This window comes from Grampus griseus (genome assembly GCF_964374135.1).
Source record: "Grampus griseus genome assembly, chromosome: 20".
Lineage (NCBI taxonomy): Eukaryota > Metazoa > Chordata > Mammalia > Artiodactyla > Delphinidae > Grampus > Grampus griseus.
Window position 1 is genome coordinate 26,016,309 of NC_139014.1, and position 24,556 is coordinate 26,040,864.

The 24,556-nt window shown below is 36.4% G+C and overlaps 1 protein-coding gene across 8 annotated transcripts in view; it reads left to right on the top strand.

The window, feature by feature from the left end:
- Positions 1-24,556, top strand: part of SYNRG (synergin gamma) — a gene marked incomplete at its 5' end in the record, with an annotated part of 92,437 nt that overhangs the window by 18,996 nt on the left and 48,885 nt on the right. For 5 of the 8 annotated variants that reach the window (XM_082678671.1, XM_082678673.1, XM_082678676.1 and 2 more), the window contains 9 exons: positions 8,705-8,835; positions 9,507-9,612; positions 10,125-10,236; positions 13,926-14,228; positions 15,097-15,330; positions 16,291-16,368; positions 18,493-18,689; positions 19,317-19,565; positions 20,810-20,940. In XM_082678671.1, the coding sequence (XP_082534797.1) occupies positions 8,705-8,835; positions 9,507-9,612; positions 10,125-10,236; positions 13,926-14,228; positions 15,097-15,330; positions 16,291-16,368; positions 18,493-18,689; positions 19,317-19,565; positions 20,810-20,940 (1,541 nt within the window). The remainder of the gene's footprint in view (positions 1-8,704; positions 8,836-9,506; positions 9,613-10,124; positions 10,237-13,925; positions 14,229-15,096; positions 15,331-16,290; positions 16,369-18,492; positions 18,690-19,316; positions 19,566-20,809; positions 20,941-24,556) is intronic. The other 3 variants (XM_082678675.1, XM_082678677.1, XM_082678678.1) reach the window with 2 other exon arrangements.

Below are 24,556 nucleotides of genomic sequence, written 5' to 3' on the forward strand. Positions count from 1 at the left end.
TTGTGCCTATTAATATACAGATTTTTTTAATTTTCATGAAGGTCCACCTTGTCTACTTTTTCTTTTGTTGCCTGTGCCTTTGGTGTCATATTCAAGAAAGCATTGCCAAATCCAGTATTACGAAGTTTCTGTTCTATGTTTTCTACTGAGAGTTTTATTGTTTTAGGTCTGATCCATTTGGAGTTAATTTTTGTATATGGTGTAGGGTAAGGGTCCAATTTTGTTGAAAACTGCCATTTGTTGAAAAGACTGTCGTTTACCCATAGAATGGTCTTGGTACCTTTGTCAGAAATCATTTTGACCCATATATGCAAGGGTTTATTTCAGGGCTTTCTATTCTTTTCCATTGGTCTATATGCCTTTATGCAACTACCATTACTGTTTTGATTACTGTAGTTTTGTAGCAGGAAATCAGGAAGCCTGAGTCCTCCATTTTTCTTGTTTTTCAAGATTGTTTTGGCTATTCAGGGTCCCTTGAGTATGAATTTTATTTTATTTTTAAAATTTTTTTGAGGACTTGGTATACTGTTTTCTTTCTGTTTTTAATTTATTTTTTTTCATATTTTGTTTATTTTTGGCTGTATTGGGTCTTCATTGCTGCACGTGGGCTTTCTCTAGTTGCGGAAAGCAGGGGCTACTCTTTGTCGTGGTACGTGGGCTTCTTATTGCGGTGGCTTCTCTTGTTGTGGAGCACGGGCTCTAGGCACACGGGCTCAGTAGTTGTGACGCACAGGCTCAGTAGTTGTGGTGCATGGGCTTTGTTGCTCCGCGGCATGTGGGATATTCCCGAACCAGGGCTTGAACCAGTGTCCCCTCCATTGGCAGGTGGATTCTTAACCACTGCGCCACCAGGGAAGTCCCATTGAGTATGGATTTTAGGATGGGTTTTTCTATTTCTGCAAAAATGTCACCAGTATTTTTATAGGGATTGCTTTTGTAGTTTGCTTTGGGTAATATTGACATTTTAACAATATTAAGTCTTCCAATCCATGAAGCATGCGTTGTGATTCTATTTATTTATGACTTCTTTCATTTCTTTCAGCAGTTTTTGGTAGTTTTCATTGGATAAATCTTTCACCTCCTTGGTTAAATTAGTTCCTAAGTTTTTGTTTGTTTGTTTTGTGGTTTTTTTGATGCTATTGTAAATGGAATTGTTTTTGTAATTTCCTTTTTGGATGTTCATTTTTTGTGTATAGAAATGCACATGATTTAAAAACATTATTTTAATGTCAAGTTTTTTCTAGTGGTACATACCTCACTTTCTTAGTGCTTAGGGAGAAATACAATCTGAAAGCTTTATTTTGTTTCCATTTAATATTTGAACAATATATTTCTCTTAGGTTCTAGAACAGTCCATTTTTCATTTAATTTTGAGCATTTTATGCCTTTTTTTTTTTTTGGTAGGAAGATTAATTGTTTCTGCTGACATTCCTTCACCTCTTTTGGCTCCCACACCCCTATAGTGAGGTTGGCTCATGATTTTTGTGTGTTGACTTTGTATCCTCCCCCTTGCTGAATTAGTTTATTGGTTCTAACAGCTTTTTTGTGGATTCTTTATGATTTTCTACAAATAAGATCATATCTGCAAACAGAGATCATTTTACTTCTTCCTTTATAACTTGGTTGCCTTTTATTCCTTTTTTTCCCTAATTGCTCTGGTTAGAACTTCCACTACTATTTTGAATAGAAGTGGTAAATGGGCATCCCTGCCCTATTTCGTTTTTTTCTTTTTGGCCACGCCGCACAGCACGCAGGATCTTAGTTCCCCAACCAGTGATTGAACCCGTGCCCCCTGCAGTGGAAGCATGTAGTCTTAACCACTGGACCGCCAGGGAAGTCCCCCCTGCCCTATTTCTGATCTTAGAGAAAAAGCTTTCTGTCTTTCACCTTTGAGTATGATGTTCACAGTGGGCTTTTCATATATAACCTGTATTGTGTTGAGGTAATTTTTTTCTGTTCCTAGTTTGTTGAGTGTTTTTTGTCATGAAATGCGGTTGTATTTTGTCAAATGCTTTTTCTGCATTTTTCTGCATCCATTGAAATGAATATGTGGTATTTACATGGATCATTTTTCATATATTGAACGAGCCTCGCACTACAGGAATAAATCCCAATTGGTCATGGTTTATAGTCCTTTTACTATGCTGCCGAATTCTGATTGCTGGTGTTTTGTTGAGGATTTTTGCGTTAGTGTTCATAAGGGATATTGATCTGTAGTTTCTTTTCTTGTAGTGTCTTTGTCTGGCTTTGGTACCACGGTTATGCTGGCCTTAGCATAACCTCTCTCCTCTTCAATGTTTTGGAAAAGTTTGAGAAGAATTGCTATTATTTCTTCTTTAAATGTTTGGTATAATTCACCAGCAAAACCATCAGGGCAGGGCTTTTCTTTGTTGGGAGATTTTCATTACTGGTTCAATCTCATTAGCTATATAGAAGCCTGATTCCTCTCACGTTGTTATTATTTTCAAAATTGTTTTAACTATTCTAAGTTCATTTGCCTTTCCATAAAATTTTAGAATAATGTTGTCTAGATCTACAAAAGCTCTTGCTGGAGTTTTGGTAGGAATTATATTAAACCTTTATATCAACTTGGGGGAAATTCACATCTTTAATATGAAGATTCTTTCAATATATGAACATGATATGCCTCTCCATTTTTTTAGGTCTTCTTTAGTTTCTTCATCAGCATTGTATAGTTTTCAGCATACAAGTCTTGTGAATGTTTTGTTAGATTTACATCTAAGTATTTCATTCTTTTGAGTAATTGTAAATGACATTATATTGTTAATTTCTGTGTTAATGTGTTCATTGCTAGTATATAGAAATACAAATTGATTTCTGTGTATTTGTCTTGTAACCTGAAACCTTGCTGAACTCACTTATTAGTTCTAGGAATTTTTGTGTAGATTCTTTTCGATTTCCTACTTAAACAGTCATGTCATCCTTTTATCAAATTTTAACCTGCCATATTTGCTTCACATTTTTTAAAAGACTTTAACAATATAGGTATAATTTTCTTCCTCTACTTCTCCAGAGATAGTTATCACTATCATGAATTCACTTTTTATTGTTTCCTTATGTATTTTGTACTTTTTTAAATATATGTTTGAATATTCATGAATGTTATATAATATTTTCTAGGTTTTAAAATTTTACGTGTGTTCCCTTTTGCATTTGATTTTTTCATTTAACATCGTTTTTCTCCAAGATTTATCCCAGTTGTGGAATGATGCCAAGTTTGTTCATATAGCTGCTAGTAGTATTCCATTGCATGAATATATATTCTTCTATTGATGGACATTTAAGTTGCTTCCAATTTTTTGCTCTTTGTTTTGGTTTTATTGATTTCTAAGGGTTCATTGTATATTCTGGATTCTGACCTTCGTGGTTATTTGTGCTGTCAATATCTCCTTCTAGACTTTGGCTTGCCTTTTAATTTTGTTTATGGTGTCATGTTTTATAGAAGTTAAGTCAGATGGATAAATCATTTCTTTTATGGTTTGAGCTTTTCGTGTCTCATCTAAGACATAATCCTACCCTGAGGTAATGATGATATTCTCCTGTATTTTCTTATTAAAAAATTTAAAGTTTCTTTTCATATATAGGTCCTTAACCTACCTGGAATTGTTCTTTGGTATCAGTGTGAGGCTGAAGGGTCTAATTTTATTATTTTCCATTTGAGTAGACAGTTGTCCCCCAAACCATTTATCAATAGCCCATTCTTTTTTGTGCGGCATGTGGGATCTTAGTTCCCCGACAAGGGATCGAACCCATGCCCCCTGCAGTGGAAGCGTGGAGTCCTAACCACTGGACTGTCAGGGAATTCCTCTCAGCAGCCCATTGTTGTTTTTTTTTTTTAACTTTATTTGTTCACTGTGGTGGCTTCTTTTGTGTGGAGCACGGGCTCTAGGCACGGGCTTCAGTAGTTGTGGCTTGCGGGCTCTAGGCATGGGCTTCAGTAGTTGTGGCTCGCGGGCTCTAGAGCGCAGGCTCAGTAGTTGTGGCGCAAGGGCTTAGTTCCTCCGCGGCATGTGGGATCTTTCGGGACCAGAGCTCGAACCCGTGTTCCCTGCATTGGCAGGCGGTTTCTTAACCACTGTGCCACCAGGAAAGCCCAGCAGCCCATTCTTTACCTGTTGATTTCTAAGATTACTCCTGTAATATCAAATTTCTTTATATGCTTTGGATTAGTTTTTGAGCTCTTCTATTTGTCCCATTGCTATACCTGTCTATCTCTACATCAATAAACATCTTACTGTCTTAATTGTTCTAGCCCAAGATAAGCCTTGATATCTTGTAGTGTGGATCCTCCTTTTTCTTTTAAAGAATTATAGCTATTCATGGTCACATCCCCGTCAGTATAAATTTTGAGATAAGCTTGTCAAATTCCATATAAAACCTGTCGTGATTGTGATTGAAATTGACATTTTGGGGACTTCCCTGGTGGCACAGTGGTTAAGAATCCGCCTGCCAGTGCAGGGGACACGGGTTCGAGTCCTGGTCCGGGAAGATCCCACATGTTGCAGAGCAACTAAGCCCATGTGCCACAACTACTGAGCCTGCACTCTAGAGCCCGCAAGCCACAACTACTGAGCCCGAGTGCCACAACTACTGAAGCCCACGCGCCTAGAGCCTGTGCTCTGCAACAAGAGAAGCCACTCAATGAGAAGCCCGGGAACCGCAACAAAGAGTAGTCCCCGCTCACCGCAACTAGAAAAAAGCCCGCGCGCAGCAACAAAGACCCAAGGCAGCCAAAAATTTAAAAAATATTAAATAAATAAAAAAAAATTAAAAATATATATTAAATAAATTAATTTTAAAATATTAAATAAAAATTAAAAAAAAAAGAAATCAACATTTTTACTCTTTTAGTCTTACTGTCGTACCTCTCCACTTACTTAAATCTTCAGTAGCCTTCAGTAGCCTTCAACTTGGGGTGAACTTTATCTTTTAGTCTTCTTAGTAGTTTATTGGATGTATCTCAGATTTCTGAGTTATTTCTTTTGCTGTGTTATTCACTCACTGTATAGCTAAGGATTAGTGTCTCTTAACCTTTTGGTTTATCTAGATCTCAAAAGAATGTATAAAATTAGACTCTATGAAATGTATAGTTACTTTTCAGGAGAAGGAGAAACAAAATGCCATTTAGCAAGTTTGAATCTTCTTGAAGAACAGAATTGTGTAAATAGAAAGGTAATATGCATAATAACACCTCCTTTCATTCTTTATTTTGTGGAATGTCTCATTTTGTCTTTTAGCCTATATGATTTGGGTGGTTTCTTTTGTGTTTTGTGTGCCTTGAGTAAACTGAGTCAAAATTTTAAAAAGAAATTTTAATCCCTTACCGCAAAGAAGAAATGGTAATTATGTGACGTGGCAGAGGTGTTAGCTAATGCTATGGTGTTAATCATTTTGCAGTATATAAGTGTATCAAATCAACATGTTGCACACCTTAAACTCATACAATATTATATGTCAGTTACATCTCAATAAAACTGGAAAAAATAAGGAACTGATTAAATTATAGATTGGGGGAAAAAAAGAAATGTAATACTAGGACTCTGGCACTAATTTTTAGCAGCAAGAGAACCACAGTGTGATTAAAAATAAGTATGCATAGCCATTACTACTCAAGATTTAGAATAGGGAGTGTTAGTAATTAAGCAATATTACTTGGAATTCCAGTTATAAAGTACTAGAAACCATTCATAAGCCTTCCAGGCTGCTAGTATTTATTGAGCAGTTATGTGTCTGAGCACATGAATAGAAACAGAAAAAAAATTTTTTTTTAAATTTGAATTTTATGGTGGTCGTTGGTAGCTGGAGAGGGAGCATAGCATAATGATGGAGAACATGAATTTGGGGACCAGAAGCTGCCTGGGTCTAATCCTGGCTCTGACACTTGCCAGTAATGAGTGAGATACTTAACTATTTTCTGCTTCAATTTCCTCATCTGTAAAATGAGAATAATAGTAGCACCTACTGCATAGATTTGTTGTAAGGATTAAATTAATTAGTACATGTAAAGCACTTAGAAAAGTCCCTGGAACATAGTACAGGCTTCATAAGTGTTATTACTAAGTTCTTCTTATTGATCATTATCAGAAATATCTCTAATTCTGATGATCTTACACATATATTGAGAATAATGTATGTAAATGCCTAGTTCTATAGCTGACATATGGCAGGAACACAGTAAAATGATACCTATAACTATTGTGTTCTTTTTTCTTATCTAGTTGCTTAATTCTGTATTTGCTTGAGGAATCTTATTTTGTTTCAGAAAAAAATTGAATCATTACTGTTTTTGAAAGTGTTCTATTCTGTCATTAGTATTGTTTCTAATGTATAAAGTATATTTCTAATGTATAAAGATAATTATTTCTGTCGTAGCTGTTATTTATTTATATGTACTAGACAGTGTTCTAGGTGCTTTACACATATTATATTACTTCTAGACCTTAAAACAATGTTCCACTGTCTCGGTAAAGGTTCAGAACAAGAAGATATTTTGGATAAGTTCAAAAGAAATACTTTTTTTATTTGAGGGAAACAGTAACATGATTTCTGTTAAAGGAAAATCAAACAAAATATATTTTAAGGCAAAAAGCCTTAAAAACCTGGAGGTGAAGAGGATATTTCATTTTGATGAGAGATTAAATTCACCAGAAAGATTAACAGTTTGTATGCACCTAATAACCTGGCCTCAAAATGTATAAGACAGAAACTGACAGAAAAGCAAGGTGAAATAGACAAATCCACAATCAGTAAAGATACAGGTTTAAACAACCTTCTTAACAAGCTTGACTAGTGGATAAATAGGACACTGTTCCCAACAATTGCAAAATACTTTCTTTTTAAGCAAACATGGAATATTTATTAAAATTGAAATATGCTGGGCCATAGCAAATCTCAAGAAATGTCAAAGGGTTGGAATCTTACACAGTAGGAGTCCTCATAAGACTCCTGCATTGGGGATCCATTTGAGATCTGTAGTCAGGAATTTAAGGTGAATCATCAAGGCTTTTTTCTCCAGCAAGGTTAAATGGTTTGGTTGTAAGGATAAGAGAAGGTGATTAGTTGACTAACCAGGAATGAGGTTTCCCGGGAGACCATACCAAGGAAGCCAGAGGTAAGGGAGCTAAGGATGTTTACAGAGGCATTTAATATTGAATCCTGGAGTCTAAGCTGAGCAAGAAGAGAAGTGAGGACATGATGAGGATGATGGACAGTGGGAAAGTGGTAAGATTAATGGATGGGAGGGAGGTATTAATGAAATAAGAGAATTGCTGGAGTACATGAGCTGGAAGGATAGAAGGTGGTGGTCAGGTGTTGGGATGTTTAAAATCAAGATTTTGGAGATGATGCAGTTACTGGGGCGGATGATCAGGGGAGGTGGCCGTGGAATGGGAAACTGGAATGGTATGTTGGACATGATTGTGATGAGGAGACCTGAAAGGCCACAGTGTTAGATGAGTCATCCATATGACTATTGACATCACCAAGAGCAGTTTAGGAGTAGAATGGACCTTAGCAAGGTTCTGAAGCCTTTAGTTGAAGAGCGAGGGAGTTGAGGGTCAGTAGATGACATAAACAAGTTAGGATAGTAAATGATGAAGTCTGATGGCAAGAAATTAAAATGTGTTCAGGTTTTTGAAGGAAAAGAGGAGAAAAAGGGTTTAAGGAGAAGCAAGGAGGAATATTGCCCGTCTACAGGAAATGTTGGAAGAAAAGTAGCAATCTCCAAATGAGAGGGCTTCCAGGGACAGCCAAGTTTCAAGTTAGGGAACTGAAGGGGAACTTTTCAGGGAGAAGGTTGAATAACACAGGAATTTTCACTCAGTAAAAATTATCCATTGCCATCATTTTCATCATCATCATCATTATTCATATTAGATTTTGTGGTTAGCTGTTGTGTAATACCATTCTTACTTCTGGACACTTCAGTAAACTTTATACTGTTGTATTGATATGTCATTTACTATTGATTTTTTTAATTATTGATATTTTCTGTGAAAGTTTAGATAGCCAAGCCTATGATAATGAATATCAAAATAATCATTATCCTATCATATTGGAAAATCGTGTTTAATCTCATTTGTTTAATCTCATTTGTGGAATAACTACCATATGCCAGGTGCTTCTCTATTGCTGGAAATACAGAGACATGTAAGATATGATACCTCTTCTCAAAGAGTATGGATCAGTAAACTCACCAGATATAACTTGTGAGTTGTACACATACACAGCCTTACACACACAGACTGAAAGATTTTACACGCACGCCCTCAGACTGTTCTAGCAGTGGTGGTCCCCTCGAAGACATGAAGGAAATGGAAGAGGCAAGATATTAAGGGGAGCTTTTCATTTTTAGCCTGTGTTCTTTGAATCTTGTATTAAAATGCATTTATATAGTTTGTTAATAAATAATATCAAATATTCTATTAAAATGCCTTTATATAGTTCATTAATTAAAAATAAGAAAATTTATGGAAGTTACAGTTTTTCTTTGTAGTAATTAAAAGGAGAAATTGTGGGGACTTCCCTGGTGGTCCAGTGGTTAAGACTCCGTGCTTCCACTGCAGGGGGCACGGGTTCAGTCCCTGGTTGGGGAACTGATCCTGTATGCTGTGCAGCGCAGCCAAAGGAAAAAGAAAAAGGAGAAATTGTGTTTTTTTAAGCTTAAGTCTTTGTTTTTTTCTAGGCAGGGATACCAATGGGACCAATACCAGCAGGAGGAATGCCTTACCTGGGACAAGCACCATTCCTAGGAATGCGTCCTCCAGGCCCACAGTACACTCCAGACATGCAGAAGCAGTTTGCCGAGGAGCAGCAGTAAGAGATCTCAGGATGCAAGGATAAAGATACACGATAGCAATCAATTTTAAAATTGTCAAGTGATCTGTAGTGCAGATTTGAAGCTCGGTGCCTTTACGGTACCTTTAAAACTCTTTAAAATACTCTTATTATTTAAAAGTTTAACGCCAGAAGGGACCTTAGAGATCCTGTAATTCAGTCCTCTGACTTTACATCTGGGGAAAGTGAGGTCCAAAGAAATAAGCAAGTGTCAGGCTGGGTTACACAGTTACCAGTAAGACCTGGACCCGAGTTCGGGCCTCCTGAGTCCCAGAACTACTACTCTTTCTCATGTATGATACTGCCTCCTCAAGTAAAGTTTCTTTTTTGTATGCAAAGAGTGTTTTTATTTCGTCTACCTCCCTCTCTGTTTTTTGTAATTACTTTGAATGTAAAATGTTGTCTCCTCCCCTTGCAAATTAGACAGGAAATAAATTCACGTCTATAATTTAGGTAAATCACTTTTTAGACTTATTTCATGTATTTGGAAATTAATATAGTGGTGAAATAGGATAGTCTTCAGAAAATTAGATATAATTATCAGTGAAGTTTTTAGTTCTAGAAACGCAAGATGACTTTGTAGAAGAAATATGAATATAACAGTTGATAATCCCTGAAGCTGGCTCTTTACTAGATTGTTTTTCCTTCAGAAAACGATTTGAACAGCAGCAAAAGCTCTTAGAAGAAGAAAGAAAAAGACGCCAGTTTGAAGAGCAGAAGCAAAAGCTCAGACTTCTGAGTAGTGTGAAACCCAAGGTAACGTATTCCGGCACACAGCCTACCCCCCTGAATGTGCCTATTCTCAGTCATTTAGTGGATTTTGTGACGTGGGCACCAGCGCAAGCTGAGGATGTGGTTGATTTGTTTTGGTTTTGTCTAAGTCCGAAAGCAAAGGACTTTTCTTTTTCTGTAAAGTTACTTTATTGTTGAAGGGAATGGGATAGCAGCCATTATCTTCTCAGCTCTTGTTTTCTGCCTTTGCAGTGCTTGTAATCTTTTCTTGGGAAGCATTAATACTGGATACTTAATATCTAACAGCTGTAGCCTAAAGTATTTCTAAATGGGCCTTTTAATAATCTTCTTTAGAGTGTTGTCTTACGCCTTCGCTTTATGTCAATGTTTTTCTGACTTGGAAAATTCACTATCCGAAGTATGTGGTAAAAATATTGTAAATTGACGAATATTTGCACTTTTCTTTCAACTTACGTGGATTAGGACGAAGTGTGAGAGACAAGTGAAGAAATATATATACATTTATTGTCTCCCAGACAGGAGAGAAGAGTAGAGATGATGCTTTGGAAGCCATAAAAGGAAACTTAGATGGGTTTTCCAGAGATGCTAAGATGCATCCTACTCCGGCATCACACCCTAAGAAACCAGGTAGTTTTAATTTAAAATTTTTCTTTTGTTGGAAGGTGACTTATAGTCCCTGTGTGTTTAATTGACCATTATGTGTGTGTGCCGAGAGTGAATGTTGAACTCCTCCTTCAAGCTAAGTACAGATTTGGATGTTTTAAAATTTACAGTGGGTTAAGAGCTCTGGTCTAGACAATCTTGGGGGGAAGAAACCTCTTTGTCTTCTAGTAAATGTCAGTATGACAACTTGTAAATCTTCTGTATAAATGAATATGTTAACGTTAGTAAAATCCATTCACTAAAAACAAATGTAATAAATGAGTTTACCATTTCATTCTCATTATTTTAAAATAGTTTTACTTTTGATGTACTAGTTCATATTTTATTCAATGTGATGAAACTTACAAATTTTCTAAATGACTTCTTTAAAAAGTCATGGATTTATATGTATAAAATAGATAACTAATGAGAACCTACTTTATAGCATAGGGAACTCTACTCAGTGCTCTGTGGTGACCTAAATGAGAAGGAAATCCAAAAAATAGGGGATATATGTATAGCTGATTCACTTTGCTGTACAATATAAAATAACACAATATTGTAAAGCAGCTAAACTCCAATTTAAAAAAAGTCATGGATTAAATAATATTTCTCGTGAAATTTTATTTTTTAAAATACATTCCTTTGTAGTTTTTATTTTCATTTACCATCAAATAAGCAAAAGAAAAGTACCTAATAGAGCAGGGTAAAGAGATATTTTTGGGGTTTTTTTGGCATGTGTTTTAAACATTTAGCAGTTGAAATGAGTCTTATCTTCACATAACTGTTACCACATCCTTTTTTTAAATTTGATATTTTGACATTTTATTCTCAGCTAATTTCAAGAATAACATACCATTAATACGTGAATAGTTTTCATAAATCATTCAGCAAGTGCTATTTTCTGCAGGCATGTATTACATTGACAGTTTTTATAGGTACCTTTTATAGGTGATATCAGGAGGGCATAATCTAATATTGGCACAGTAACGGGTTCTTGACTTTCTGGGACAGCTTTGCCTCTGTGCTATTAATTTCACTTGCTAGATTATATACTCAGATTATCGTTACAAACATATGCCCCAAAGTAAAATATATACTGATATTGAAAAGGGAATGGATATTAGCAATCAGAATGAATTCAGAAAGGAAAAACATACCTAAAAATGAAAATTATAAGCTGAATAAGCTAGTCAGTAAGTCATTTAAGTATAGTCGTTGGAATGGTAAAACTGGACCCAGCATGGAACCTAATTAGATAAAGGAGAAGGCGGCAGAGAGGAATGGTCATTGTTAGGTCACATACTTTTCTATCCATATAGAATGGCCCCTTTGGACAACTGGGTATGGTTTAAAATCTTCATTGTTAAGTAATAAATTGGCGTTTTGATGTTCCCCAAGGAATTTCCAGAGCTTCTCCAGCTAGGGTCTTAAACCTAGGCCTAAAGTATGTAAAAAGTTTCCAGCCTTTTTACCACCAGAGGCATAAACGCCCATAGACTGTTTACCTTAAAATATTGAATATACAAACTGTACCACATAATTTTTATAGTTCTTATTAATTATATATATATATATATATAGCTACAAGAGTTTCTAAGCCAAAATATATACCACATAGAATTAACATAATTCCAGTCAAATGGAAAGAAATTTTTAGCCTAAAAAAAAAGAAAGAAAAGAAAACAAGTTGGTTTAGCCTAAACAGTCAGCTAGTATATCCATAGTAGCTGTCAGTTTTGCATTGTTACTATTTTCTACCAGTACTGACCTGAGAACCCAAATTGAGAGCTTAAATACACAGTCTCAGTAACCATTATCGGGAGGGTTGAGATTCATTACGACATGGCTTTTTTTAACCGAAATTCATTAAGGCAGTAATTTTGCATATTCATTTTGCATCTTTCATAGAACTTTAATGCTTACAGGCTTTATTTCATGGATCCAAAAGAGAAGGGTCCAAAAGAGAAGCATATAGTGTCCCCATTTTTCAAATGAGAGCCTTTTTTAAAAAAGACTGCTCCTTGTGACATTAGACTTTAGTAAATGTTAAAGCAATACAAAGAAGTTAAAAATGTGAAGAAGCAACAATAATAGTATTGTTAATGAGCCTAGTATTAAACGTAATCCCTGTAGAGAAGGTTTATTACATAAGTGAATCTCCTATTTAACGGTAAAAAGCCACAGTGATGTTTATATCTTTTAGAGGCAAAGATCTTTTAAACATAGCTCTTAGGGTTTACTTTCTTAAATTGGCTGTTGAGTTATTTGACTTAGCACTTTATGATGTCCTTATTTTGATGCTTTGCACAAGAAAATATCACTTTGGTAATATGTTTGATGTTCTTGTTGCCTTTGTAATTTTTATTCCCCACACAGTAAGTTTCATCCTCATATGAAATATGAACTATGCTAAGTGTATGGATTAGGCATGATTTATCAAAAATTACAAGTATGCATCATGCATTGTTTTTTACTGGCATAATGAAGTTTAATCATCAGTATATATCTGTCTAAAATGTATTCAGCAACATATAGGTTTGTTCTCTTATTTATATTGGTTTGAGAAAATATTATCCAGATAAACAGATCAATTGGATTTCAAAAATAATCACCACTTTGATGTAAATTATTAGTGGTCTCAAGGGAAAAAAATAAGTGCTAACTTAATAAAAGAAGGAAAGAAATTTTGAGCTTTACATTTTTCTGTTTTTGAATGAAATGCAAAATAGCTATAAAACCTCTTTTTTAAAAAGACTAAAAATGAAATTGAGTTATTTGTAGTGAGGTGGATGGACCTAGAGTCTGTCATACAGAGTGAAGTAAGTCAGAAAAGCAAATACTGTATGCTAGCACATATACATGGAATCTAAAAAAAAATGGTTCTGCTGAACCTAGGGGCAGGATAGGAATAAAGACGCAGATGTAGAGAATGGACTTGAGGACACGGGGAGGGGAAAGGGTAAGCTGGGACGAAGTGAGAGAGTAGCATTGACATATATACACTACCAAAGGTAAAATAGATAGCTAGTGGGAAGCAGCCGCATAGCATGGGGAGATCAGCTCGGTGCTTTGTGACCACCTAGAGGGTGGGATAGGGAGGCGCAAGAGGGAGGGGATATGGGGATATATGTATGCATATAGCTGATTCACTGTTATACACAACAGAAACGTAACACACCATTGTAAAGCAATTATACTCCAATAAAGATGTTAAAAAAAAAAAAAGACTAGGGCTTCCCTGGTGGCGCAGTGGTTGAGAGTCCGCCCGCCGATGCAGGGGACACGGGTTCGTGCCCCAGTCCGGGCAGATCCCACATGCCGTGGAGCGGCTGGGCCCGTGAGCCATGGCCGCTGAGCCTGCGCGTCCGGAGCCTGTGTTCCGCAACGGGAGAGGCCACAGCAGGGAGAGGCCACAGCAGGGAGAGGCCACAGCAGGGAGAGGCCTGCGTACAGCAAAAAAAAAAAAAAAAGACTAAAAAATTGATTGTAAATAGACATCAAAGTGTTTTGCATTCATTGTATGATTCTGTTCGTTGTTACATGTTATTTCTTATTCACCTCCGCTATTCATGTTCCATTATATTCTTTTGGGGTTATACTACATCTTAATTTCTTTTCCCCTGTTGATTTTCATTTCTGTGTGTGTTTCATTGCCGTTTTCCATTTTGCAGATTATCCCACATCATTTCATTCTGCTAAAACTGTCTCCCCATCACCTGCCTTTCTTGATGAAGAAGAATTCAGTGACTTTATGCAGGGGCCTGGTGAAGCTCCCACATGTGGGTCTTCTTCCACTTCCCAGCCTTTTCAGTCTTTCCACCCCACCACTCCACTTGGCCAGTTGCATGCTCAGAAGGCTGGAGCACAGTATATCCCTCCAGGTCAGAGTCCAGTGTCTGTTGCCTTACATGGTGTCCCTGGGCAAATTCCTTATTTCTCTACTGCTTCAACCTCATACAATGTGCAGAAAGCAGGTAACTACTAGACTGTTAATGAAAGTATTTTTTAAATAATCTAGGATAATTTATTTCACTTATATAAGTAGAATAATACAGTGATGTTGGCACAGAAACATGTGCCTGAATATATGAGTACTGTTGAAATTCACCAAAGTTAAGAATATAGATTTTTTAATTCTGGGGGCTTCACATTCTGGAAAAGTGATTGGAAACATCTGCTCCTAAATTAGGACCTATTTAAACCACCTTAGAACTTTAAGAACACACTGATTTCTTCAGGAGATGCCTCTTGTTTGGGGAAATCACCACCATCATTTTCTTAAGAGTAATGAGCCAGGGAAAGCTGCTTTAGAAAGTGCTTTCAGTGATAAAGCACGTTGGGGTCAGAAGCCCAGGTTCTCCATTTACTACCAGTTTGTCCCTGGACAAATCTTTAAACATTTCTATACCTCAGTTTTATCACTTGTGGGGGCGGGAGGCAGTTACTGTGTCTTGAGGCACAGAATAGTGCTGAGAGGAATCTTAGCAGACATGTACTCGTCTACACGTTCTCGGTTGACAGATGAAGAAATAGGCGATAGTTAGTAGAAGTGTCTGTATCTTGTATAGGTCACCAAATTTCTAAGGTAGTACACCTTCCGCTATACCATTCTACCTGCTGTCTCACAGAATTCCTGAGACTCAAAGTAGATAATGATGTTTAAGTTCTCTAAAATCGCTGAAGTGTCTCAAGCCCTAGACAAATACGTGGACTTGAATTATTTCAAAATTTATATTATATGTGGCAGGGCCTTCCCTTTAGAATTTGGGGGGTGGAGATGGATGGTTGAAAAATTAGAAGCTTGCAGTTATATACAAATAATCCTTCATGCTGTTTGTTTAGGCCCTTCCTTGGAGGAGAAGCTCCTAGTATCTTGTGATATAAGTACATCGGGGCAGGAACAAATTAAATTAAATACTTCTGAAGTTGGGCACAAAGCCCTAGGCCCAGGTTCCAGTAAGAACCATCCCAGTTTAACGGCCAATAACGGGGGTGCTGTAGATGGACGTGTAAGTGGTACCACTACCGCAGAGGCAGAAAAGACTTCAGACCAAAACCTGTCCATTGAGGAGAGTGGTGAGCTCATGAAATATTCAGCGAAAAGTTCATTTAACCAAATGTTGCTCAAATGCTAACACCTTAGGCATTAACCTTAAAATGAATGCTGCTTGATTTTGCTAATCAAAATTTTGCTTAAAATATATTTAATGCATTCCTTTCTCTAATTAACCCCTACAATTTTGCTCTGAATTCTTTAAACACGCTGTTATTCCTTTTAAAAAAAATTCGATAACCAGTTTTTTTAATCGGAATCATTTCTGATTTAAAATTTCTTCTCCTTTTATTTTATAAAAAACTATTTCCCCCTCAAACTTTCTGTTCTTCTGTAAGGTTGAAAAGTTAAAATTTAACTGGAAAAGTCACCAATGAGAATATAGTTTTGCTTCTCTGAAATTAATCGTACACACTGCTGCCTAAATTAGATCCACATTTTTGTAAACTCAACTTGCAGAGATGAATTACAATGTGGGCAGCCCAGGAGGCAAACTTTTGGAGGCTATTTTACAGGACAAAGTGAAAAACAAAAATTTTAAACAAAAATGCTATACATCGAAGGCAGCAGTGTCATATTCAGGATTTTAAAAAATCAGACTTTGCAAAGAAGTGTTATTAAAAGCTGCAAGTGAAGCTTGGGCATTTTTTCTTTTGTTTTGCGTATGTAATCTTTAAACCATCATCTCTCATGTTTTTGTCTCTAAATTGTAATATATGTGACTGGCATCAAGCCTCATATGATCCAGAATATTGATTTTGTACATCTTAGGGGTATTTTTTTGTTTGTTTATTTTTAGTTTACACCTTAGGACATAGGTGTACAAGAGCTGCTTAGAAACCAAATTTTAGTTGTATTGGTGACTTTTTTTTTTTTTAGTGTCTCCAGTGCTCTTCTTATTAAAAAAAACATGACACAGTGTGATTTCCCCATCTGCTACATGTACCAGTATATACATTAGATAATGTTCTTTAACTTCTTAGGTGTGGGAGTATTTCCCTCACAGGATCCTGTTCAGCCCAGAATGCCTCCTTGGATATACAATGAAAGTTTGGTTCCAGGTAAAAAGAGCTTTTTTGTCCAAGATTCCTATCTGGATACTTTACTTTAAGTGTTGTAAATGTAGTTATAAATATTTACTATTGTGGTTACAGAATATGCAGAAGGAATTGTAACTTTTTCTTTTTTTTTCTAAAAGAGTACAGAAAATTAAATACATCTAGTGTTGAAGACTGCCTCGTAAGGACTTCTCTCATGGTCCAGTGGTTAAGACTCCGTGCTTTCAATGTAGGGGGCCAGGGTTCGATCCCTGGTCAGGGAACTAGATCTCACAAGCTGCAGCTAAAAAAAAAAGATCCCACATGCAGCAACTAAGACATGGCACAGCCAAATAAATAAATATTTTAAAAAAAGACTGTCTCATGTATGAAATAACTATATAAATGAAGAAGTGTTTTGCTTTAATGTTTTATTGACCATCATATACTTTTATATCTAAAAGCTTTTCTTAGATTTATTATGCTTTAAAAGACACTATCAAATATTTATTTCACAGATTATTAATAACATCAAGAATAGTACTAATATGTTTAGTAAAATTTTCTGAACTCTTGGTGATTCATTTATATATTTAAAAAATATTCTTTGACTTTGTCAATATAAAACTATATGAAGTAAAAGACCAAGTGGCATCTTTTCCTACATTGGAAGATGTTATTTACTTTTTTCTTTATGTATGTTATTAACTGCTGAGCTAAAAAATCACTGAAGTACACATTTTGTGATGTAGTATTCAGTTGGTACAAGGGAATAGTGTATTTAAGCCATATTTGATGTGCATAGAATAATGACTATTACAATGGCATTATGTTAATCACAGTTAGTATATTGCAACTTGTTCAATTTGCTTTGCAAACCCCTTAAAAACTAAAGGTAACTTTGATCTTTAGCTCTCTTTGTTGGTCATAGACTTGATCTAGGTTGGTTCTGCACTTAATTTAAATAAAACTCATGCAAGATCCCTGTAGCTCAACTTTTTTGGGGAAGAAATTATTAATGTCTGCTTTTCCTCAGAATCACATAATCACAAATTGAAAGGCTCATTTCCCAAAACCACAGGGGACTTCAGTTGTACATAAAGATAATTGATTTCCTCCCAACTGCCCGTTAGACAGATTGCATCTTTTCTTCTTCCTCTCTGTCTACAAGCCAAACAAACAAAATCTAGATCTTGGTATATTTTGGGATTCTGTCCCTTTTCTGCCAGCTTGTATTTCTTTCTCCCTTCTCCCTCCAAACATACACGTACACATAATTTCCTAGCCAAAATATGTGTTCTTATGGTCAGCCTACTAACCTGTAATCCATATCTAAATGCTAGATGTAAAATTTTTGCTTTAAGCATTTTTCTCTGTCTGCCTTAGCCCTACTTTCATCCCCCAAACTCCTCTAACTAGGCTTGCCAGATTTAGCAAATAAGTATACAGAACATCCAGTTAAATCTGAATTTCAGAGAAACAGCAAATAGTTGTTTAGTATAAGTATACCCCATGCAATAATTGGCGTCCTGTATTTTATGTGGCAACCCTATCCCTAACAGCCTTTCCCACTTTGTCCTTTGGAAAGGCCATTTTATAGTGAAAAACTCTCCAACGGTCCCTTCCTTTTTTCAGACACTTTCCGCCATCTAACTGAAACCCTGTCTTTCTCTGAAGGCTGTGTTCCCAAAGCACCTTACCCAATGATGTTTCCTCTAATAGCCTCTAATTCACTGGGACAAGAGAAAGGTGATATTGGTATAATTCTTGCTTCCCACTGCTATTTTCAAATTAGTCCCACCATCATTACTCTACAACTTCTTTTTTAAAGTCCAAAACATCTGCTATACCACCTCCATCTTATTGTTATTCCTATCTACTAATGAATTATAAGACTTTCTCTTACCTTTAACCCCAAATCTTTGTCTGTAGGGCCAAACTCCAACCTCTCTTCTAAGCTCCAGACCCTAATTGTCTGCTGGATATTTCCACTTGAATATCTTTACAGCAGTTTAAACCCTTGATGTGGCTTCAGTTCTCTTAAAGCAGTTTGACTTAAGTTTATTCTTGTATAAGCAGCAATGACAACAAAAAAGATGAATCACTTGTAATATGTTTACATTTGTAATCTGGTCTTTCCTTTAATAGATGCATATAAGAAAATTTTAGAAACCACAATGACTCCGACTGGAATAGATACTGCTAAACTTTATCCCATCCTGATGTCATCCGGACTTCCCAGGGAAACTCTTGGACAGATATGGGCCTTAGCTAATCGAACCACACCTGGCAAACTTACTAAAGAAGAACTTTATACTGTTCTCGCCATGATAGCAGTAACACAGGTAGACATTGTTTCTAAGGTTAGGTCAAATTACTTTCCAATATAAACTGAGAGAATATGAATCCTTTTTTTCTACAACCTTGCAGAACTCCTTGGACATTAAAATTTAGATTATTTTCAGGATACAGTTCTTCAAAAATGTGCATTTTATATGATGTGCATACTAGCAAAATATTCCTTTGTTTAAAGACTTGAATATATTAACATTCTCTGACCTAACTGTAACCCTCCTGAACTTGAAAGTTAGTTAGTAATAGATGAAATTACTCTCTGTCCTTTGAAGTCCTTGTCTAAAATTCCTTAGATACAGATAAAGTATACTCGGTCTGGCAGCAGTTTTTCTCATATTACAAAATCATTGTAAATGATTTGATTGTAGCGAATTAACCAAACTTGTCAGAGTGAAAATGTCAGAATTGGTATGTGTTGGCCATTTCTTTGCTAAATATTAGATTCACATTAACCTCATAACTTATTTTCTTGTGTCAAATTCCTGAGTTTTGGGAGAGTCAGAGTGGAAACATACCAGGGCTGCAGATTTTACAGTTAGGTCTCTCTTTGCCAGATTTGGGTTGTATGTGGTTTGCAATTTCCTAAAGTGTTTCCATTTTCCTCCTGTTCTATGTAGAGGGGTGTTCCTGCCATGAGTCCCGATGCTTTAAATCAGTTTCCAGCGGCTCCTGTTCCAACTTTAAGTGGCTTTCCTATGACTTTGCCTACTGCTGTGAGTCAGCCAACTGGGATGCCTTCAGGCCCTGCAGGCTCCATTCCCCTCACCCTCGGACAGCCAGTCATGGGCATTAATCTTGTTGGACCAGTCGGGGGAGCTGCAGCCCAGACTCCCAGTGGCTTCATGTCAACTTACCCTGCAAATCAGGTAAATGGAGAGGCGATGCAAAATGGAGAGGCTGTGCATATTCTGAGTTATCCCTGGAAAATGAATCCAGGCAACTTTTTTTTTCCCATGAATGCAGAAAAGGTGCTGGATTATGATGGACACTGGAGGTGAAAATTAAGCAGTATTAAAACAATACAACATTTAATTTTTCATTATTTAAAAAACAATTTCTTAAGCCTTAAGATACTTGAATTTTGGCTAAAAGTTTATAGTTCTTTATCATATATGTCTTAAACATCAAGCTTAATAAAGCTAATTATATCCTTAGGCTATGTCTTTTGAGGAAGCTGCTAAACCTGAAATTAAGATGCTTCAGTTTATTTTTCACTTCTCAGATTAGCAAAAAACGTTTTAAACATATATTCAGTGTCAGTAAAAATGTAGGGAAAAGGGTTTTTTGGTACAGCCTTTTTGGAAGGCACGTTTGGCAATAGCTATCAAAATTCTAAATGTTCATGTCTTCTGACCCAGCAGTCACTCGATTAGGAGTCTCACAGAACTTAGTAACTCAAATTAGCAAAAATATACAAGGATATTTGTTGTAGCATTGTTTGTTAGAGTAAAAAATTAGGAATAGCTGCATATCCATCAGAAGAAGAAAGGTTAAATAAATTTTGGTTTATCTCTACAGTGGTAAACTATTAGATTATTAAAATGAATGCCGGTAGAGGTACATGTACTGCATGAAAATATGTCCATGTTCTGTAATTACATTTTTTTTTAAGTGCAGAACAATATAATATAAGCTCGTTTTTCTATAAAACAAATGAACTGTTAACAGTGCTCACTTCCTAAGCATGGGATTAGGAGTACGTGTTCACAGTTTCCTTATACATGTATGTGATGAGTTAAAACAAACTTGTATCACTTCTGTAATTTACAGACATGATTAAAATGTTTTATAAAGATGGCATTTTCTCAGTAATCCATTAAATGTGATTCAGCTATTTAAAAATTATATAAATTAACTGTTTAAACCAGTCTTTTACCGTTTGTACAAGAGAGCATTTTAAAATATTAGGCAGCATTCCTGCCTTAAGCACTTGAGTTGATGTTTTTGTCTAAAGGGTGTTCTTCTAAAATTAGGTGTTTGTACTTAAATGGGAAGAGTTAAAAAGTAGTTTTTGAAAAAAAAAATAGTCTTTGAGGTTGACAGTTGAAGATTTGTTCTTTACCTTTTTATCATAAGACGTTTTCTATTTCAATGTCCTCTGTAAACCTAGGTTGTCAAACCAGAAGAAGATGACTTCCAGGATTTTCAAGATGCTTCCAAGTCAGGATCCCTTGATGACTCATTCAGTGATTTCCAAGAGTTGCCTGCTTCTTCAAAATCAAATTCTCAGCACGGAAACAGGTAGAAAAGAGTTGAATATAGTTAACACTGTATTTAATAATTGAGAAAGAGGCCATCCACAATGAGAAGCCTAAGTATAAATAAGAGAATTAAGACTCCTTACTCTCATGCTTTCTTGGTTATTCCTAGTGTATTCCTACTTTCACTCTTCAAACTTCCTTCCCCTTTGTCCACCTTAAACTTCAGCTTCTACCATTTCCTCCCAGTACACACCTGCTTAACAATATTTCTTTTTGCTTGTGCTAAACCTGATTTATTACAGCTGAGTGCACCTGTGCCACGCATGACTTCATGTTCTTATATTAGATCCAGGTCTTCAACTGCTGAAAAGCTTTTTAGGCAGGGGCACATAATTTGACATTTTGCAATATAACATACTATTGCTTTTCCACAGAAATCATCATTTAGAAATCTAAATATGATTATTTATCCATGTTGCTCTTTTGTTTGAGATCAGTGGCTTTTAGGCCTTCAGGTTTCTGTTTGTTTGTTTGCATAGACAGTTGCATAAACAGTTTTCTAATGTTTTAACTTTTAGGTACAGTAAGTGATTCAGTATGTTGTCAACACCTTTCCATTATTTTTTTTTAACATTTTTATTGGAGTATAATTGCTTTACAATAGTGTGTTAGTTTCTGCTTTATAACAAAGTGAATCAGTTATACATATACATATGTCCCCATATCTCTTCCCTCTTGCGTCTCCCTCCCTCCCACCCTCCCTATCCCACCCCTCTAGGTGGTCACAAAGCACCGAGCTGATCTCCCTGTGCTATGCGACTGCTTCCCGCTAGCTGTCTATTTTACATTTGGTAGTGTATATATGTCCATATATATACTACCACTCTCTCACTTTGTCCCAGCTTACCCTTCCCCCTCCCCGTGTCCTCAAGTCCATTCTCTAGTAGGTCTGCATCTTTATTCCCACCTTGCCCCTAGGTTCTTCATGACCTTTTTTTTTTTTTTTAGATTCCATATATATGTGTTAGCATATGGTATTTGTTTTTCTCTTTCTGACTTACTTTACTCTGTATGACAGACTCTAGGTCCATCCACCTCACTACAAATAACTAAATTTTGTTTCTTTTTATGGCTGAGTAATATTCCATTATATATATGTGCCACAGCTTCTTTATCCATTCATCTGTCGATGGACACTTAGGTTGCCTCCATGTCCTGGCTATTATAAATAGAGCTGCAATGAACATTGTGGTACATGACTCTTTTTTTTGGCTGTACGCGGGCCTCTCGCTGTTGTGGCCTCTGCTGTTGCGGAGCACAGGCTCCAGACGCGCAGGCTCAGCGGCCATGGCTCACAGGCCCAGCCGCTCCGCAGCATGTGGGATCTTCCCGGACTGGGGCACAAACCTGTGTCCCCTGCATCGGCAGGCGGACTCTCAACCACTGCGCCACCAGGGAAGCCCCCATGACTCTTTTTGAATTATGGTTTTCTCAGGGTATATGCCCAGTAGTGGGATTGCTGGGTCGTATGGTAGTTCTATTTTTAGTTTTTTAAGGAACCTCCATACTGTTCTCCATAGTGGCTGTATCAATTTACATTCCTACCAACAGTGTATGAGGGTTCCCTTTTCTCCACACCCTCTACAGCATTTATTGCTTGTAGATTTTTTGATGATGGCCATTCTGACTAGTATGAGATGATATCGCATTGTAGTTTTGATTTGCATTTCTCTAATGATTAATGATGTTGGGCATCCTTTCATGTGTTTGTTGGCAATCTGTATATCTTCTTTGGAGAAATGTCTGTTTAGGTCTTCTGCCCATTTTTGGATTGGGGTGTTTGTTGTTTTGATATTGAGCTGCATGAGCTACTTGTAAATTTTGGAGATTAATCCTTTGTCAGTTGCTTCATTTGCAAATATTCTCTCATTCTGAGGGTTGTCTTTTCATCTTGTTTATGGTTTCCTTTGCTGTGAAAAAGCTTTTAAGTTCCATTAAGTTCCATTTGTTTATTTTTGTTTTTATTTCCATTTCTGTAGGAGCTGGGTCAAAAAGGATCTTGCTGTGATTTATGTCATAGAGTGTTCTGCCTATGTTTTCCTCTAAGAGTTTGATAGTGTCTGGCCTTACATTTAGGTCTTTAATCCATTTTGAGTTTATTTTTGTGTATGGTGTTAGGGACTGTTCTAATTTCACTGTTTTACGTGTAGCTGTCCAGTTTTCCCAGCACCACTTATTGAAGAGGCTGTCTTTTCTCCATTGTATATTCTTGCCTCCTTTATCAAAGATAAGGTGACCATATGTGCATGGGTTTATCTCTGGGCTTTCTATCCTGTTCCATTGATCTATATTTCTGTTTTTGTGCCAGTACCACACTGTCTTGATTACTGTAGCTTTGTAGTATAGTCTGAAGTCCAGGGCCCTGATTCCTCCAGCTCTGTTTTTCTTTCTCAAGATTGCTTTGGCTCTTCGGGGTCTTTTGTGTTTCCATACAAATTGTGAAATTTTTTGTTCTAGTTCTGTGAAAAATGCCAGTGGTAGTTTGATAGGGATTGCGTTCAATCTGTAGATTGCTTTGGGTAGTAGAGTCATTTTCACAATGTTGATTCTTCCAATCCAAGAACATGGTATATCTCTCCATCTGTTTGTATCGTCTTTAATTTCTTTCAGAAGTGTCTTATAATTTTCTGCATGCAAGTCTTTTGTCTCCTTAGGTAGGTTTATTCCTAGGTATTTTATTCTTCTGGTTTCAGTGGTAAATGGGGATGTTTTCTTAATTTCACTTTCAGATTTTTCATCATTAGTGTATAGGAATGCAAGAGATTTCTGTGCATTAATTTTGTATCCTGCTACTTTACCAAATTCATTGATTAGCTCTAGTAGTTTTCTGGTAGCATCTTTAGGATTCTCTATGTATCATGTCATCTGCAAACAGTGACAGCTTTACTTCTTCTTTTCCTATTTGGATTCCTTTTATTTCTTTTTCTTCTCTGATTGCTGTGGCTAAAACTTTCAAAACTATGTTGAATAAGAGTGGTGAGAGTGGGCAACCTTGTCTTGTTCCTGATCTTAGTGGAAATGGTTTCAGTTTTTCACCATTGAGGACGATGTTGGCTGTGGGTTTCTCATATATGGCTTTTGTTATGTTGAAGAAAGTTCCCTCTATGCCTACTTTCTGCAGGGTTTTTATCATAAGTCGTTGAATTTTGTCGAAACCTTTGTCTGCATTGATTGAGATGATCATATGGTTTTTCTCCTTCAATTTGTTAATATGGTGTATCACGTTGATTGATTTGCGTATGCTGAAGAATCCTTGCATTCCTGGGATAAACCCCACTTGACCATGGTGTATGATCCTTTTAATGTGCTGTTAGATTCTGTTTGCTAGTATTTTGTTGAGGATTTTTGCATCTATGTTCATCAGTGATATTGGCCTGTAGTTTTCTTTTTTTGTGACATCTTTGTCTGGTTTTGGTATCAGGGTGATGGTGGCCTCACAGAATGAGTTTGGGAGTGTTCCTCCCTCTGCTATATTTTGGAAGAGTTTGAGAAGGATAGGTGTTGGCTCTTCTCTAAGTGTTTGATAAAATTCGCCTGTGAAGCCATCTGGTCCTGGGCTTTTGTTTGTTGGAAGATTTTTAATCACAGTTTCAGTT